Raw genomic sequence first — 20,616 nt, 5'->3', positions numbered from 1 at the left:
TTTTTCAGCCATACGGTTTGAGACGTATTTTTGCCGTCGTAGGTTACCGGGCGATTGACTTCCAGGTAGAGGGTCTACGCTAAAGCCTTCAAGGTCATCGGTATTCACGGGCGAGAAATGGAGCGGTGGCCGAGTTGCGCATGAATAGCATCAACACTTAAAAGGGTCCGCTATAGAGTCTCAAGCACAATGGATTCGTTCCCTCCCCGCAGTCTAGGCCTTCTGCGTCTCAGGAATACAGTTCAGCAGAAGAAGGTGATTTAGATAGAGCCATACAGAGTAAAAACCAAGAGAATATGGCGAAAAATAGGAATGAGTGTAGAAAAATCAAGAATTTATCAAGAAAAACCATAAACCTAGAAGAGGACTTGAGAGAGGTCAATGGCATTGAAAATGGAGAGTGTCAAAGCGATATTGCGCGAAAGTTTAAACTCACGATGCCTTATTCTGAATAAAGACGAAGCTAAAATATCAGTGACCTCAGCTGCACCAACTTCAACCAAGCGGTCTACACATACAGAAAGTTCATGGTGAATCAGTGCAAAAAGACGAGAGTGGTAATCGCTCCGAGACATTTAGTGAAAGCTCCGGTTGGTTCCAGAATTTAAACGGCAAGCAGGTATTTTCAGTGTGGCGATATCAGGTGAATCTGCAAGTGTTGATAGCGCAGCCACCACTAAATTTTCTGATGAACTCCAAGCTGTTATTGAAAGTGGCTCCTTTCCCCCTCAACTAGTTTTTAGTGATGACGAGACGATATTCTTTTGGAAAAGAATGCATTCTCGTTCATTCATTTTCAGGGAAGGAAAACCTGGGTCAGGTTTCAAGGCATTTAAAGACTGTTTCACGTAGCTGCTAATGACTCGAAGGACTTCAAATTAAAATGATTTATCATTCAGAAACTCCGCTAGCTATGAAATGGCATTTAAAGTAGCATTTTCCTGTCATTTCGATGAGCGACAAAAGGGCCTGGGTGACACAATAGTTGTTTGTAGACTAGTTTGAAAAATCGTCAACTGCCCGGCAACGCATTACGATCCCCTGAGAAAGCAGATGTTAGCCCACCCGCACGACAGGATGGAATTTCGAAAGCACGTAAGAATTTTTTTTTAACGTGAATAAAAGTCTTTGAATGTGTGAATACTATCTTTAAAGATGTTTTAAACTATAAATATTTCTAGAAATAATGTTTTCAAAGGCTTTTATGGGAATATAGATGTTTTAGAGGAAATTCAATACCCAAGACCTATGCTACCAGGAACGCATCCCTATCTTCCCTATGTTAAAACGCTCTCGTATAACGCAAATTCGTATAGCGCAAAGACCCCAAGGAACGCATCCCTTGCGCTATACGAGACATGGGTGTATATGTAGTTGATGACTTTTCTTAAATTCCTTTTATAACTCCTTTGTTGTGAAATGTTATTTGATATTGTTGTTATAAGGGCCTCCTAGGCAGTTCATAATATTACAGCCTTGAGGTCCCTGCTACCCCTTGACCTATGGCCTTTTGCTCAGATGAGAATTCCTTGAAGCCCAAGGTTTTGAGCAACCATGACTATATGTCCCGAGGCCGTAGTCATGGTTGATGTTGGCTTTTCGCCCAGCCATACGATGAGTGGAATAGCCGGACTGGAATGACAGAGAGTAATATAAATTGGTCTATTTTCAGCACATGTGTTTTGCCCTGTATGATAGTGTGACCCAGTGTTTCTTTGTTGAAATGTGAGAACATGCATTCTCATGACTTGATTGCTACATTTTGGGCATTTATATTTGATAAGAATCAATTTATTCAATTAAGAGCTTTGTGTCCGAAATAATCATTCTAAATCATTTTGAATGGGAGATAATTTCACACAGGAAACATCATTATTGCCTTATGTTCTGTTTCAGGTTTTTGAGGCAGATGGCATGGATACTCTGAAGGGTTTTACCATACATTAAGTATACACTTACTCTATGGTTTTACTCAGAGTTAAAATCTCCATTGCTGCCAGCATTTTATTAGATTCCTTATGTACCGTCCTCAGGGCTGAGAAAGATTCCATGTTAAATATTGTCCTGTACTATGTCTGCCTTCACCCTGCTGGAGCTTGTGAACAACAGACACCCCAACATCCAATCACTGTTGAAACTGAGGTCTATAGACAACTACCCTTCTTTGATGGCCTGATATACGCGAAGAATCATGGCAGCTTTGCCTCTGAACCAGCCACCGGCATCAGCAGCTTAACGCACGTCCCCTTACTGCCGGATAGGTTTCCATGCAAGCCATCGAATGCTAGCAGTGCATTTGCTAGCTCGTCACAGGTGTAGCGACTGCCCTAACATATGAGGTATTTGAGGTCTGAAGCGTCGAGCGAGAGAAGTTTCACTTTGAAATACAAGCGAAATTTGAGACACGAGGAACGGCCGACTACCGTACTTCACACAGCAAAAAAGGCAAAAACCAGTGAAGAGAAAAGCTGTGAATAAATTAAAGCATAAAGTAGCATTTAAGTTTTGTGTAAGTTACATTTAAGGAACCAAAATTCAAATATACTTAATGAAAGGGAATGTAAAGGGATGAAACTGGTTTTATAATTTTTTATAGAGTATTTGTCATTTATGAATATGCAAACTTTTCTTATTGAAAAACACATATCAAAACCAATTATGGTAGCATGTTAGGGGCTTGAATGAATAAATGGCATTTTAATTAATTTCAAAGGGGACAACTGCATTGAGATACGAGCAAATAGACTTATGAGCAAGGTTAGGGAACGAATTAAACTCGCATCTCGAGGTATCACCAGGAGGGCAAGTCTGTAACTCTGTTCTCTCCCGAAAATGGGAGAAAGGAGATTCGTGAAGCGCCTGCGTGAGAGTTGTCGCCCGCCCCAAGTCTCTAGCGCGCCCCGCAGGAGAAAGGAGACTATTTGTCACCTGGGAGAGTACTAGTGTCCCGACCCAAGTCTGTAAGCCCCCTCAAGCGCCTTCCGGCGCCCCAGACGGGCGCTTCAGTTATGTCCCCCTCTAGAGCCCGACGTATCTTTTTCTCCCATGGAGAAAGTGCGTATCTCGACAGTGTTTTGTTGTATTTTCTCAATATGGCGTGTTTTCTTTCAAACCATAGAATATTATTGCTCGTATATGAGGTGCATTTAAAAGAAGTGGGGCAATTACCACCAGTGAGAAATTGTTGCGGGATATAAATAAACCGTTTGAGGCGAGGGAGGAAGATTTCCGGCCGCATTAGCGGAGAAGGGTGTCCTATCCGTCCTTCGATGGTCCGATTCTCTACCTGCTGAAAATCCATCACCAATACTTAGCTGGAGGGCCTCAATAACAGACAAAAACACCGCAATCCTATGAAATAGCAATAATCTGTAGCTCTTCATTCTTTTCGTTTAAGTAGCGGGGTTTAGAAAGCTAATGCTAATTCAGAGAGCGCAAGAAAAGCAATTTAAATAATGGAAAATAACTTCTAAGCAGTTACCTATGAAAAGCAATAGATAGTTAATGAAACACAAGATATGCCCTTATTGTTAAAAGAAACTTGTCCCATGACAATGTAACAGAGTTTCACCTTTTCATTGGTTTCACGAATACGACTGCTCAGCAAAACCGTCTGCACACATGTGAGATCGCGAATCGGTTCCGCTGTCAACACATACACAAGCTATAAATGCACTTCAATAATAAATGAATATCCACAAACTAAATACTAGCACACACCGTAAATATAAAGTGAGACATAGGCAAATAAAATAATCAAAAACTGGAAATCACTTCCACTCTTTTATTCATCACGAACAACTTACAATCACTATAGTCGAATGTCACAATGTCATATCACTTATAAGCTCGTTATGATGAAAACAGCTATTAATTCACTGATTTAAAGCCAGAAACTAGCATACGAAAGAGGCACAGGTGACTTCTCTCACTATTATTCGTAAATATACTAGAAAAAGAAACTTCACACACAGCTTTGATCTTGATAGCTTGATCGTGAAATGTCAATGTACGTATACGATGAACAACGGAGGTGAACACGACACTGACAATGTTTACATTGCTGTCAGACATTAATCGATACGGTAATAGTACTGTTTACAATTCAATCACGATGGAGCAATGATAATTACAACTCTTAGCCGATAATTTTCAACCTATCCAAACTTTGTACATAGCAACCACTGGCACTGTGATTATCAGCAGAAGATTTACGAGAGTTGTCACATTGACATTAACACAATTTTGGCACAAAAGATGTTTGCACAAATCTGCAAGCAGCGATCAAAAGCTGTATTCATATTTGAAATATACTCTTAATTTTCAACTTTGGTGAGGTTGTAATTGACATGAGATGAAGAATTTAACAAGGTGACAAGCAAAATTTACCGGCACTTGGATTTAGCCTTGCAACCGCTTGCAAGCGAGGAATCACTGCGCGCAGTCAAAAAAGTAGTCCCGACTTTGGTAAGTCATAATGAGGTTATTATGTATTCAATTTAGAAAATATTTGCATGGCTGAATTTTACATAAAATTAAAAACATTTTAAAATGGCACACGATTAATTTTTCGATAAATCAAGCTCCAATTTCAGATTCGCCTTAGAAATTTTTCATACTACCCATCGGAGCGAGTTGTCTCCCATCCGGTCGGGAGAAACAGTTCTCTCTACCGAGTTACCGACTTGGGTCGGGAGACAATTTTGGGCGAGAACTCTTTCTCCCAAACGAGGCGCCCCAAGTTACCGACTTGCCCTCCAGGAGGTGTCATGGACAATCTTAAGCACAGCATCTTTCATAATCCTCTGAGGATGTTAGATAGGCAAATATCAGTAACTCTGGATATATAAACCTGAGCCAAACCTCTGAACAATATTAATCTATCATTTATCTTGCCTTGAAAATCACTCTCCCATTTGAGAGATCCAGGTTTGAATCCTATCTTAAGAAAATGGATGCTGTTGTTAGGATTTTTTTTCATTAGCTACACTTGCGGATGACTCCATGAAAATATGTCGCTGACTATTTTGCAGCAATTGCCTGGAATTGTCATTTTGAAAATTACTTTCATGCTAATTTAGTCTCGCGTATATTTCAGCATTTATGTAACTAAATTGATTTTTATCAATTTTTTACATCATTTCTTTGTATATGAGATAACATAATTTTCATGCATTAAATGTGTTATTTTGTATTAATTTTTTGCAGAACTATGAAGAAAGAAGTTATAAATAATGAAACTTTTCCCAAGAGTCTTCCAAGTAAAGATATCTTGTCTGATTACAATGAAGGCTTATTACTCCGCCGAAAAACAGATCAAGATTTATCTAAAATTTCTGATATGCAGGCCAAGGCAGAAACTTTATCTCGGAAAAGAGACCAATCCACACTACCCAGTTCAGGAAATGATGCGGTAATCTCTTTGTATCAATGGATTCTAAATGGATAGCAATGTTATCCTTAATGAGATGTATGAACCTTGATTCTTTCTATCCTTCAGGCCAATGAGTGCTCAGCTGGAGTTTATTATGGTGATTATGAGATGGAACTGCTTTCCTCAGATAATGATTGTGGCCGTCCAGTGGAAAATGTGGTAACTGAGCTGCAGAAAATGATTAATCTTGAAGATATAAACTCTAAGATTAAAAATGGTGGCTTTACGCCACTGTTTTTTGCAATTAGGGAAAATCACTTAGAGAGGGTTAACTTTCTTATTGCTCGTGGAGCAGATGTAAGCCATAAGGCCATTCACGGCTTTACACCTTTAAGTTTAGCAATCCAGCTAGGCTATTTAAATATTGTCAACCTCTTGATTGCGAATGGAGCAGATCTTAGTACTAGAACAGATAAACTTAATACACATTTACACCTGGCAGCAGAGAGTGATCATCTGGATATAGTAAATGTTCTCATTGAAAAGGGATTAGATGTTAATGCTGTAAATGATGATCGAGCAAGACCTTTGCATTCTGCAGTAGAAAATTGTAATCTTGGGATAGTTAAAGCTCTTATCTCACATGGGTCTGATATTAATGCTGGATTTTCAGGCGCAGGTAACCATAAAATGGATGTGAACGTTACAGCCTTACATCTTGCAGCACAAACTGGTAGATTGGACATTGTTAAGGCTCTGCTTGAAGCAGGAGCAAACGTTAATGTCAAAACAGGTGACAGGATTACACCTCTACATTTAGCATCTCAATATGGCTCTGTTGAGGTAGTAGACATTTTAATAAGAAACAAGGCTAATGTTAATGCTAGGGATTATGAGAATGTTACTCCTCTGCATTTAGCGTCAGAACGTAATCACTTTGGAGTGGTTAAGTCCCTTCTTCTCATGAAGGGAATTGATGTAAATGCTAAAAGCCACAATAATACCACAGCGTTACATATAGCATCTCAGAATGGTCACTTAAAAGTAGTGAAGCTACTAATTGAGAATAAAGCCAATGTTAATGCTAAAAATTATGAAGGATTTACACCTTTACATTTAGCAATTCAGCAACGTCATTTTGAGGTCAGTGATTTTTTAATCAAAAATGAAGCAAACATTAGCGCTATGGATGATCAGAATTGGACTCCTTTGCATAATGCAGCATATAATGGTTTTTCGTTAAAAATAGTAGAGAGCTTGATTGCCAAAGGAGCTAATGTAAATGCAAAGATGGATGATGGTAAAAGAGCTCTTCATTTGGCATCTGAACACAACCACTTGGAAATAGTGAATTTCTTGATTAAAAACGGAGCAGTTGTTATTGCTCTAGATAGAAAAAGGTGGACTCCTCTACATTGTGCAGCATATGATGGTAATTTAGAAGTCGTTAAATCTTTGCTTGAGAAAGGAGCAGGCATTAATGCTAAAACAGAAAGAAGTACTACACCTCTACATTTTGCTGTAATCAATGATCATGTAGAGGTGGTTGATTGGCTATTGAATCAGGGGGCAGAAGTTAATGCTCTAGATCATACAAATTGGACTCCTTTACATTTTGCAGCAGAGAAGGGTTGTGATCGGATGACCACTGTTCTGATAAAACATGGTGCCGATGTACATGTAAAAGAAAGTCAAAATAAATGCACAGCCCTACATTTAGCAGTTCAATATTGTCATCCTAAGGTGGTCAGAACTCTTATAATAAATGGAGCGGATGTTAATGCCAAAATGGATCAAAATGCTACGCCTTTACACTTAGGGGCACAAATTGGTAATTTAGAAATAGTTAGGTCTCTTCTTATGAGCGGAGCATACTTCAATGCGAGAGCTGATGCAGGTAGATATGTTTTACCATTACACTTTGCAGAAAGAAGAGGAAACCCAGGAGTCATAAAATTGCTACAGTTGGTTGAGAAGTTGTTTAAAGCTATAGCAGTTAATAATTATTCAGAAATTGAGAGTTCCATTAGAGATGGAGCGATTGTTGATTCAAAAAACGTGGATGGAAGAACACCATTGCATCTTGCTGTCCATAATGGCCACATAAAAGTTGTAAAGCTCTTGCTAGCAAATGGAGCTGATGCTACTAAAGTCACTAATAAAGGTAATACACCATTACACTCCGCTGCTTCCAAAGGAGATAAAGAAATGATTGAAGCTTTGTTACAACATGTAAGCCTTGATAAATTGAGTGATTTTGTGAATGCTAAAACAGTAGATAAAAGTACAACATCGTTGCATGTTGCTACAGAAAAAAGCTTTTTTGAAGCTGTAAAATCTTTGTTGAAACATGGTGCAATTTATAACATCAAAAATAAGGAAGGTAAAACACCACTTGATTTTTCTCAAGACCAGAATATTACTAACCTATTGAAATTAATTGATGAACTGTTTGAGGATTCAATGAAAGGTAATGTTGAAATTATCAGTAAGGTTAAAGCAATAAAACCTGATGAGCGCGTAGCTGTAATGAATTCTCGTGATGACCACGGCAAGACATTAGTCCAGGTTGCTATCACCAATAAACACTCAAACCTTGCAAAGAGATTGTTAGAAATAATAAGAAGTCCAGATCTGAATTTAGAAAATTAAGTGAAGAGTTTTAAGTTAGTGCTCTCTTACATGAAACTATGATGATGTTACCAGGATCAAGGGCATTCAAAAAATTACATCAATTTTTTACCTTACTGCTTATATTTGACTCAGGAGTCGATTTAGTAGTAACATTTTTTTTACATATTAGCCGCAGGAGAGAGCAGAAGAAGGAATTCTGCATAGTAAAAAGTATTACACTAAGTGGGAAATTTCATTATTTTAGAGCATACAATTTCTAATAAAAAATTGTATCCATTCAATGTAAAAATCCTAACTGCTGTTAACGACTCCCTTCTAGAAGATTTAGAATGATTCTATTCAATAATAAGTGTACTAGCTGAAGTCTATATCCTCATTGAAAATGAATCAGAAGTATTAATTTTGTCCTTGTGTTAATGTCTTAATGACAACTAATTCCCTTTTTATTTGTTGTTCATGAGTGAATTTACCTTGTCCACCACCACTGTGCAAGTGCTACTCAATTTGCAGTCCATGTTTTAACTTCTCAATTTTAAGAAATAAAAGAAGAGAATAAGTAATAAATGATTTTCTTTGTTACTCCAGTGATCTTGTGTGATTTTACGTTGTGCACCAGAACACTGTAAGTGACTCTGAATTTGAGGTCTAATTGTAAACTTGTCATAATTGAGAAATAAAAGAATGGTTATTAAATGTTTTTCTATGTATCTTTTATTCAATTTCAGTTTTGTTATCAACATTATTTTATAAGTATTAAGTATATGTATATAATTGCTACAGATATCTACTCTTCACTGTGGGATTGTATGACTAATAAGTTGTAACTCCCCCTCTTCACTCAAATACCCATTCCGGTGCGACTCGCTCTTCAGGCAAAATGCGTCTGTGTGACTCTCTGCAGTACACCTCCAGTTCTTTGTGTTGTTGGGAATTCATTTTCTATAGAATGCGTGTTTTCTGTAACTTGCCAAACAATCACTGAGATGCTTACTTAACAGAAATAAGTGTCTCAAATTTTATTTCATGATAACTAAGTATGAGTCATTATTAAACTAGTATTCCATGTTAATTGTTTTTTTCCATGTTAATCAGGAATGGAAATCTAAGGAATGAGCTCTTACCTAATTCCTTAGATTCCCATTCTCCTGTCTCCTCTATTTATTCATCCATTGCACCCTTCCATTCCTGCCTTCGCCCCACCTCCTCCACTCTCCTTTTCTTCCTCATCCCTGACAATGAGACTGTAACAACTCTGTGGAGTTGCGTGTGTGTGTGATGGATAAAGTCACACAAAAGTCATATTTGGCATCACTAACCATGACCTTTCATGAGGTAGGTGTCTAAGTCACTGTTGGTTGGCTAGGCAACTGAGGTTACATACTGTTAATATGATGACACCTATAGCCAACTTCCTGGCTAAAGTAGCTCAAAATTCTGCATGGACTATCAGAGGAAAAGACAAAATTTCTTAGGAACATTACACGAGAAAAACCATTTCCATAGCTAAGGTTCAAACAGCAGTCAGCTGTTATTCTGACTGCCATGAGAAGAGTGGAGCAAAGTTGCAGTGCCATTCCCACCCATTGTAATTTCCCTCTTTGCATATACACCCATGCCTCGCGTAGAGCAGTTTCGACTAGCGCAAATTCGTTCCTCGGGGAAACATCGCAACGCGGCGTAGCCTAATCAAAAAACTAACGCTCTCATGATAACACGTGAGATAAATCGTGAATTGCGCTAAGTACACGCGAAATTGGTATCATTTTACGTATATTGGTAGTATTGCTTGTGTCAAATATTCTTTTTTGTTTGTATATTAATCGAAATCAATTGCTATACAATGGCCAAAAGCATTATTCGTCATTGGGTCCAGATCAGTCCTACCGAAGTTCATTATTTCTTTTCCTTAACAGAATGACAAAAGTTATATAGATCATTATTTAATCGTGGAGAAAGTGGAAATGAGTTTTTTTTTTAGCAATACGGTTTGAGACGTAATTTTTGCCGTCTTAGGTTATCGGGCGATTGACTTCCATGAGGTAGAGGGTCCACGCTTATGCCTTCAAGGTCATCGGTATTCACGGAGGAGAAATGTAGCGGTGGCCGACTAGCGTATGAATAGCATTAACACATAAAAGGGTCCGCTCTAGAGTCTCAAACACAATGGCTTCATTCCCTCGCTGCCGGGAATTAAGGCTGGGGGGATTTAAATGGAACTAATACCGATGTGTGTGGGGGTATGGAATACCCACCAGGATAAGCGGTAGGTGCGATATTAATAAATTGCGGAATTTTAAGATAAACGGTTCAAACTGGTGAGTCTTACGGGTTTCTGAGGGATATTTTATTAATCATTACACAATTCTGTTGGTAATATCAACCCAATTAAGTAAAATGGATTAAATTTAAATATTTCTCTGAGGGGGGGGGGGTTTAACCACCAAACCCCCCCACCCCTCTCGCTGCGCCACTGCACTCAGCATTCGTAGGCCCTCTGCGTCTCAGGAACTCAGTGCAGCGGTAGGAGGTGATTTCGATAGAGCCATACAGAGTTAGAACAATGGCAAGAAAATAGGGATACTGGTAGAAAAATCATGAAGTTATCGAGAAAAACCATAAACCTAGAAGAGAAATTCAAACAGGTCAATTGATTTGAAAATGGATAGCGTCGAAGGGATATTGCGCGGAAGTATAAACTCACGATGCTTAATTCTGAATAAAGGCGAATTTAAAACATCAGTGACCTCAGCCGCACCAACTTCAACCAAGCGGTCAACACGTACGGAAAGTTCATTGTGAATCTGTACAAAATGACGTAATTTTAAACGGCAAACAAGTATTTTTAGTGCGGCGATATCAGGTGAATCTGCAAATGTTGATAGCGCAGTCACTGCAACATTTTCTGATGAACTCAAGCTGTGATTAAAATTTGCTCCTTTCCCCCTCAACTAGTTTTTAATGTTATGTTTGTTACACATTTACCACACGTTCTCCCCGTGTACTCATTAGGACATTGTATAACCAGAGGTCCTACAAATTTATTGTTTATTTTTAAATTCTACATAGGCTCCTTCCGCCATTTAATAGAAAATACCACCCCACATTATAACACGACTTGATATCCATAAAATAATATTGAAATTGGGGAAAAAATCATGCACCCAGAAAAAAATATTTGCTGCATTATTTATCACGGAGGCTGAGTTTAAGACAAGACCCTGGTGCTCTGAAATTTCACAATGACCTCCTGGCAAAACGCATCTGATGGCCATACCTTAGGAAATGGGCGGAGAGTTCTCCATACAAAGACCGATTTTTGTATCGATACAAAAATTGGCTCGCTGAATCCATAACATTTCCATAATTTCACAAATTATGGAAATGCTATATATTAACAGAGTTAAAAATATTGTTATACGGATCTACGAACTGCCTAACCGACTTTGACACCCTTCAAAACCTATCGTTCGACACGTCTGTTGTCATGATGGCCCGACGTTAAACTCTATGACCTTTGACCCCCATGGAGACCTCGGTGGTCAAAAAATCAACAATACGGATCTATGAACTGAAAAACCAACTTTGGCACCCTTCAACACCTACGGTTCGACACCTTGGTTGTCACGATGGCCGGACGTTTACCTCTATGACGTTTGACCTCCGTATTAACTTTAGAGGTCAATAAGAGAATAATACGGGTTTCTTGACATTACCAATGACTTGGGCACCCTATAAAAGCAATGGATCGACACCTTTGTTTGTATGCTATTCTTTTTGCTCCCCTTATGACCTTGACGGTGACCTTAATGGGTCAACGGTTGAATTTTCGTAATTATAAGTGTTATTTTCGGGTTTATAGGGTCCGAAAACCGAAGAAATATCATCTTGGTAAATGAAATTAAGACTTTTTTCTCGATTTTATTTACATTGAAACCCAATAAGGCAAATTCAAATGTTTGGTTCGGACACACATTGTGAGGTCAAAAGGTCAAAATTGTAAAATTTTGCTTACACTCAACAAAACTTAGGACCTTTTCTCATAAGTATGCCAATTTTCATGAATATTGCTCGATGCAAAGTTACTAAAATTACAGGTCAAAAATGACACACGACCCTTGGGACAGTCTGTATATCTGAGGCCCCGCAAAAAAAAGATTATGATTTCGTCACAGTGGTACTTTCCAATGGATTGGAATGGATCCGTGTATTGATTTTATGGTAATGCCAAAAAATATTGGGAATTGAATAAGACTCGCATAAACCCGTAGAGTAGTTGATATCATATTTTTCTCTTCATTGGCGAAATGTAGTGAAATTATGGTATATAAAAATGAAACATGAAATTTTTCTATACATAGATATTTGCTGAAGTTAGGTCTTCCAAAGGAAATACAAATGCTCTCTGCCCTATCCATGCTCTGATCTGCTCCGACCTATCCATGGACGACCCCAATAAGGGAAACATTTCTATCGTAACAGGCTCAACTTTGTGGAGGTTCATTCTAATAAATAAAAGCGAACAAACTATGTATAAATTCTCTCTAAATAAATATAAATTCAATGGTGAATACTATAGACAATTGGAAGGGCTAGCGATGGGTTCACCGTTGTCACCTCTCCTGGCTGACCTATTCATGGACGATTTTGAACAAAAACTGTTCAACAGCGGTTCGGTAAACACCAAAAATATCTATTGCTGGTTCCGTTATGTGGATGACGTCTTTGCAATTTGGACGGGCACCGAAAGACAATTAGACATTTTTTTAAACAAGTTTAAACAACCAGTGTGACAGAATTAAATTCACATGTGAAAAAGAAGCGAGTGGTAAGTTGAATTTCCTTGATGTGACTTTCCAAAAGTGCTAAGTGTTTTGAATTTGCTATTTTTAGAAAAACCACCACCACTGATCATGTAATCCCCAGTGACTCCCGCCATCACATTTCCCAAAAGTTGTCGACGTTTCACTTCTTGATAAATAGACTTCTTAATATCCCCCTATCGAAAGAGAACTTCAATAAGGAATTGGAAACGATCAAAGCAATAGCAGCAACGAATGGTTATAACAGATCTCTTGTGGATAAAATACTCGTAAAAAAACGCTCCCTAAGAGCACAAGAAATGTTATTCAGGCAAAGGGACTCAAAGGAGGAAAAATTTAAGTGGAGAAAGCTACCTTTCTACGGTGTTTTATCACAAAAAGTGAGCAACCTTTTCCCTAAAAACCTGTACAAGATTGCTTTTTATAACAACAATAACCTGAAAAGATTATTTAATAACACTAAGGAAAGGAGTGACTCATTGGACAATAGTGGCATTTATTTATTGGAATGTAATGATTGCACTGCAGCGTATATCGGACAAACGGGCCGCACTTTCCGAAAGAGAGCGGAGGAACACAAGAGGAGTTTTCGGACTTGTAACCTCTCCCAATCCCACTTTGCTAAGCACTTGTGGGAGGAGAACCACAACAGTGATTTCATGCCAAAAATTCTGCACAGGGAGGAAAAAGGCAGAAGAATGAACAAGCTAGAAGAGCTGGAGATTAGAAGACTCATCAAGAAACGTCCCCTTCTTAATGATATCCTTTTTGAGAACCTTTCCCCCCTCCTAATAGCCTCCCTGAACCTCACGGAAAAACCAACAACCCATAATCCTTCCCCTTCCCCCACTCCCACGGACACCCCCGTCATTACCTTAGTCACCAAAAACCTTCCGTTACTCCCGACCAACGGTCTTCCACACCCCACCCCTGTCCAACTCTCACCATCCTCCCACAACGCCCAATCACACACCTCAGATTTCCCAGCCACCCCTTCCACCTACCTTCTTCCTCCCGATACCACATGATATATAAGGATGTTTGTTTCTTTGTAGCCTTTGTACCTGATGATGACGCCGCTGCGTCGAAACTAGTAGTACCACAAAAATAAATTGGTGGATTTATACATAGTTTGTTCGCTTTTATTTATTTTATAAGGGAATCATTACTGGCCTCCAGCTTTCAATGCCAACATCTAAATCGGTAAAAGTAAACTACGATCATAAAAATAATATCACCCGTACGGTAATGGGCGTATTTGGAGGAAAAGCTCTCAGAACAAGCATGAACAAGAGGGATAAACAACTTCTGCGGAAACGACGAAAATTGAAATGAAATATGAGATCACGTGTTGGGTCTCGTTGGCTGATTCAAGGTAAGCTTTTGTTAGCATGTTTTGTTTTTACTTCAATTGCAACTTTAACTTTAAGAAAGAAGTATCACAGTTTAAATCAAATCCATTTTAAATCATTTCATTAGTTAACTTCCCCATTTATAATGCTTACGATAAGTCAAAATTCTTGTCTCTCCTTTTATTTTATGCAATATATTAATTTTTTATCTTTCATGCTTTCGTGTATAAATTTAATATAATCATATTCATCCATCGCCAAGAAGAATTAAACAAAATATGAATCGAAAAGCAGAGGAACAATTTTCCATATGATTATTAGAGCTATACTCCAAGACGTTTATGCCCACTTAATACTAACAATAATTTAGTTGGTAGTTCGTATGTTGGCCCCATCTTTCGCTTATTGCTTTGTACCATCTCAGGTAGGCAATAGAAACTAAACGAAAGTCAAAACCAGTAAAATTTCATTAGTTTCGGTCCCGGCCGCGAAATGTAGAAACGAAATGGATGTAAACCGTTGGAACTAAACTCAGGGTCGAAACGAAATCGGAGTTAAAACTAAAGTAAAACTCTGGGACGTAAATAAACCCAAATAATGTTTCGTACCGGAGGGACCACGTGCTTCATCTTAGACACTCATATTTTACCACTCAATAGGGACTCATTTTTTTTGCCAAACGCGTTTACGTGAACGCAAACTGGCCATTCGATTTTTAAGCGCAACTCCACAAGTATGTCAAACCGAAGACTCCTCCTCTCTGGTCCAACGTAAAGGGTATAAGCTATTCTCTCTTATCTGCCTCCACCAAACTTTTGGGATCGAAACTTAACTATGAGCAGCGGAGTTTCGATTAATTTAGTTTCATTCCCGGGAGTAAAGTTTCGTCCCAGGTCGAAACTAAACTCCTTGGTGATTTTAATTTCGTGCGGGAACGAAACTAAACCTATAGGCATTATATTTTCGTTCCTCTTCGGGTCGAAACGAAAAATTTTCATTTCGTTTCACTTGCCATCCCTGTACCTACTAGAGCACCCTTATTACCGTAAATGCTCTACTGATATAGTAATTAGTGATGGGTCGGTTCGATTCCTCGATTCTTCGATTCCTCGATTCTCGGCCAAGAACCGGAATCGAAAACGAGTACTTGCCAAGGCGAAAAATCGATCCCGATTCCAGTAGTACTTCAAACAACAAAATAAACGACCGCGTTTCCAACAGTCATTTGAATTTTCGCGCCACGTAATCGTAATAACAAAACACATATCTTCTTGGGATGTGCGAGTACTCAAAAATTCAAGTCGATCGAGTAGTTGGTACTCGACTCGAGCGTTTCGAGTCGCATAACGAATGTCGAGTCGAGTAGTTAAGGTTACAGTGCTTTCGAGGCTAGTAGCTCCAGCAATCTGCCGACAGGAAGCGCTATCATGAAACTCATGTAATAATGCAGTTTTTAAAGCCGATAAGTCATTCTAATGACTTGGCCTGGTAGTTTCAGCTTGCCGAATACACTATATAGTTGTCGACGTGGGCGCCGAATACCTTTACGCCAGCCGCAGCGGCCGATCGTCTTCCTACCCGGCGCACACTGGTCTGAAATCGGAAAAAGCTGGAATAAAGTCCGATATGACCTTTTTGGGGATAGAGACTTGAAACTCAGCGTAAATACTTATAAATCATTACCAAATATTGCTTTATATGCCATTTCACATAAATACGAACCCTTAGAGAGATACAGAGGCCCAAACATGACCAATTTTTCAATGCCACGCGAGATATCGTTTTTCCTCAAAAAAATCTTTGAATTTATCCAAGTGGTTTTGCGTTGGTGTGAGTTTTATGGAATATAAAACGCAACATTCCTTTGATCTGGTGCTTTGCCTATACTTTCATTGACTTTCGAAGATTTTGGCTCTCATCTGTCGGGTTTTACAACGCAAAATGGCCGACCCGTTTTTCACGTGAAATTTGACATAAAGTAGACACTATCTTTCGTTTACGAAAAATATAACTCGGAAAATTTGAACCACAATATAAAGTAGAGATTTCTAAAGAGTACTAATAAGAAATCTTGAAAAAAAAGTTTACGACGAAGGAAATATGAGCGATTTTTCAATCGCGCGTCAAGGCTGATGAGGCCGTGTCCCAACTCCCAATCCAGAAGGGTGTACCCTGCGCCCTGTGCCCTATCCGCCCTTGGGAAATTTTCCGCACTTCGTGCTCTTTCAACCGACGCTAGCGCCAAGGAAGAAACTGGCTACTGTGTGAATCATAAACAAATGAGGTACGGTTTCCACAAATGCTGATTTTGTGCAAAATCAACCATAATAAATGTTTTTTACTGCAAAAATCGTTTCTAAATCGTCCTTATTACAGTAGGAAGATAACGATTAAATACAACATATCATGGAGCATGCATGTGCTGTTTAAGTATTAATAAGAATAAGTTATAAATATAAAATATTTACTTATGCTTATCACATGAAAAGAATTCTTTGGTGTAATAAAAGGCTTGCTAAAATGCCATGAAATGTAACATCCGACTAATTTTATAGACTATGGTGAGGTTTATCAGTAAAGACGTTAAGTTTAAATACGGCGTAAAGGGTAATATATGCAGTGATATAACATTTCACCATCCAGTAGTGATGGGCAAAGTCGATCATTTTAGTGATTCAATCATTTTGACTCGAGTCACATAAGTGATTCAATCAATTGATTCAATCACTATGATCGAAAAGACTCAAATCAAGATTCAATCACTATGATCGAAAAGACTCAAATCAAGATTCAATCACTATGATCGAAAAGACTCAAAGGAGTCATGATTGAAAAGACTCAAAAGGAATCATGATCGAAAAGACTCAAAAGGAATCAAGATCGAAAAGACTCAATCAATGGATGTAATAAATCACTTTGAATAATCGAATAAATACTGCCTCATGTGCGAAGAGCATTGGTAACGCTGATTGCTATCCATATTATCATTTCATATACTATTTTAATTGTGAATTCCTAGATGAGTAAAATAGATTGCAAAAATGAAGGAAGCAGTGTCATGAAAATATTTGGGAAGGCGAAACTGCCACAGTTTCTTAACACTAATAAAATAATTTCTAACTATAGTTGATCAAAATATAACACAAAATACACCGCACACTATGCATGAATCTGATCTACAGGATAATTTTATGAACGGCACAATAAAATATAACCAGCTTTAACTTCTACTTCTTAACGTTCTCCTACAGGAGTCATTTTAATATTTTCCTTTTACGTGTATTGGTGTTATTAATACTGATAACTGCTGGAAAACATTTAAGAAAAAGATTACACAAGTATTCAGTTCTTCATAACATAGTATTTAATTTTATCACAACTATTTCTGCCCTGACTAAAAGAGATTAAGCATCGGTCGTTCCAAAATTTGAATCAAACCGGAAACCGAGATGATTGATATGAAACCGGAAGTCGGAGTGATTGATGATTGATGATCGACTTGTTTAACGAAATGAATCATGAGTCATTTGATTCACCTAGTGATTCAATCTTTTTGATCGAATCGTTCATGATCGACCCATCACTACCATCCAGTACCACTACCCCAGAAACCACTCCACTTGATTGATATATTGTTAAAAGTTGATGACAAATAGTAACCTTGATCGTTAAGTAGGTTTACTCAAGTGCTACATAACCTCGTACCACATAATCCGCATCGACATAAACTGAAGTTCAGTGGAACAAAATGAGAATACACGCTACCGAAGAATTACATGCATGATCCATTTACATTAATGAAAAGCTAGTTAAAACATACTTCTAATTCACGATTAGAGCCTTCACTCAGTATTCCATTCAATTAAGATAAATAGTTGGCTTCATACGAACTTACGTTCAACTGAATGAAGAGATACATGATTTGGGATAATAAAAAATAACCTTCTTAAATCTCTAGCTTTTGGAATTTATATTGCTTCTGATAACAACGAATTTTTTGACTAAATTCGACAATAAACCTAAATTTGACACTTAATCCCCTTCCTGTTCACCAAATGGATGCTCATGAACGGAAGCACTAAAAGTACCTTCATTTACAACGTTTTTACAATAAAACCAACGAAAATTCCGAGTTTGATGAACTCATAATTGGGTGAACATTTCCACTATGGAAGCACATGATTCGGAGATGGGAATGTAAATTACGGTGAATATAATGTTTAGGTCCCACATTCATTCACATCAAGTTGTTAAATATTTATCACTTTTTGCAAAATACTTTACTCATGTAAAGTGGCTTGTAATATATGCCTGTAAGCCATAAAACAACGAGCCAACTTCACAGTATGAGAGTAATAGCACATGGCACAGAAGACGCAATTCAAAAATAGTATCTTCATTTATTATTTGTGCAGCAAATGCGATATATTAGAAAAAACTTTAAATTACTCAACAGGATTAACTTTTTAAGATGACACGAATATACACACCATTGCCATTACGCCAGCCATCACGGAGCGGACGTTTGTCCTACTATTGAACTTTATTCCTTATAATTATTATGAAAACTTCCGTAAATTTGATTCAACAACATTCACTTAAACAGGTATGAATAATTTTAGGTGTTTAAAACATTCTGCCGGGGTGGTGATCTCCGATCCTTTTGTATCGTCGACCGCCGAAGGGCACGTAGGTACCTTTCTCGTGCCCTTCGTGGCCTACACTCCTCACGCCCTTCAAACCCTTGCACTACGCGTATTGGGACGACCCTTCCCTGACGTCACTTCCTGAGCGTGACGTCACCAAGGGCACGAAGGGTGCATAACCGTGGATTGGGACACGGCCTGATGAGCTACACGCTGCGGAACTTTAAGGCTCGGTAACTGAGGCCGATTTTTCAAGTTTTTAAAAACATTAGTCTTGAAAATCGTCATTTAAAGCATAGATAATCGTCTTTATTGACTTAAAACACTAAACTGAGGATGTTAAAAAGGATTATATATAGATCGACTTGACCATTTAGCGCATTACTCGAGTGAAAATACTGAGGATTGGGTATTTTTTGGAACCATCCCACGCATAAGAAATATGCCTCGGGTATTGAAGTAAAGTGAAGAGATTAAGTCAGCATGCTTAAGAGAGAGAAAAAAGAACTATTTCCGTGAAAGGCAACAACCGATACCCTTTTTCCCTTTCCACCTTCGCCGAGGTGAGTCGCGCGGTAGGGGGAGTTTTCACACCACAAGGCTCTTTTAGCCTTTTTTATTACTGCGACCGTCCGATGTGATATTCATTTGTAGCGTTTAGTTTCTTTCTTGAACTTAAAAAAGCAAGAGATTTTAAGGTTGATTAAATGACGTGAGAAGCATAGCATTTTTTTTGGCTCTACAAAACTAAAGTTTAGTTCTATAGCTGTTCGCTTCGACCACTTGAATTCCATGAAGATTCAAGATCCAAAAAATCGTTGATATAATTTTTAATAAAAATTCCAAAGTCTCCGAAATCTTGCAATTTTGGTGGGAAAGTACTTGCCCAATAACACACATGTGTAGCAAAAGGCAATTTTCAGGCAGGCAGTAATACTGTAACATGGAGACGTCAAAACCTGCTGGCTTAGCATGTAGAATAATTGGTTTTTCTGCTAGAGAATTTGAAAGGGCCAAATATTACATGATTCATATACGTAGTATGCAATCTTTATTACAGCTATGAAAATTTCTGTACTCAGGTATGTTCTGTTTTGAAATTGAGCTATTATATTTTAATTACATAGTGATTATTTGAAAGATGCTTTTGTCAACCGACTCTTTCACAGAGTAATATTTTTTAAAGTGGTTTTCTTGTTGCCTGGAATTAAGTGATATTTTTCTTGGAGCCTATGGCATCAGAGTCGATGGAATCGGTATCGGTAGAATCGGAATCGAAATGTCAGAATCGGAATCGGGATCGGAATCGATAAAATTTTGGAATCGACCCATCACTAATAGTAATATAAACTCTATTCTTTTTGCTTAACTTTTACTCCGAGGGTAGCCATTAATCTGAACCAAAACGCTGAATACCGCGCCAGATTTCACCTACCACTCGACCGAATATCTGTAACGACGCAGAGTGTGCAGAAATGGAAAAAAGCTGGCCAAAAATCAAAATATCGACAATTTCATTTCGCACCAGGAATACCGTATCATTATTTTAAAATGGGAATGGGGAATTTAATAATTATGTTAATTTAAAAAAAATATTATTTTTAATTTTATAGCCCGCCAAAATCAAATAAAAATTTATAAAATCTAAAGAGCGCAATTTTTACGAACATGTTTAATATATGTTCTTCAAGCAATGGGATACGATTCATAATTCGGAAAATTTGAGGATGTTTACTTATAATAACATTCTATTAATTATTTAAGAGCGAAATTTTGTAAGATTCATTGTT

The 20,616-nt window shown here is 38.0% G+C and overlaps 2 protein-coding genes across 3 annotated transcripts in view; one reads left to right on the top strand and one right to left on the bottom strand.

Moving 5' to 3' along the window:
* Positions 1-8,699, top strand: part of LOC124163521 (ankyrin-1-like) — a 39,708-nt gene extending 31,009 nt beyond the window's left edge. For both annotated transcript variants that reach the window (XM_046540491.1, XM_046540485.1), the window contains exons 3-4: positions 5,209-5,413; positions 5,501-8,699. In XM_046540491.1, the coding sequence (XP_046396447.1) occupies positions 5,209-5,413; positions 5,501-8,026 (2,731 nt within the window). In that variant the 3' untranslated portion in view covers positions 8,027-8,699. The remainder of the gene's footprint in view (positions 1-5,208; positions 5,414-5,500) is intronic.
* Positions 1-20,616, bottom strand: part of LOC124154651 — a 238,672-nt gene that overhangs the window by 178,774 nt on the left and 39,282 nt on the right. The window lies entirely within an intron of this gene.

This window comes from Ischnura elegans, chromosome 1 (assembly GCF_921293095.1).
Source record: "Ischnura elegans chromosome 1, ioIscEleg1.1, whole genome shotgun sequence".
Classification (NCBI taxonomy): Eukaryota; Metazoa; Arthropoda; class Insecta; order Odonata; family Coenagrionidae; genus Ischnura; species Ischnura elegans.
Note: the sequence above shows the minus strand (reverse complement) of the source record. Positions and strands in the feature narration are given on the sequence as shown.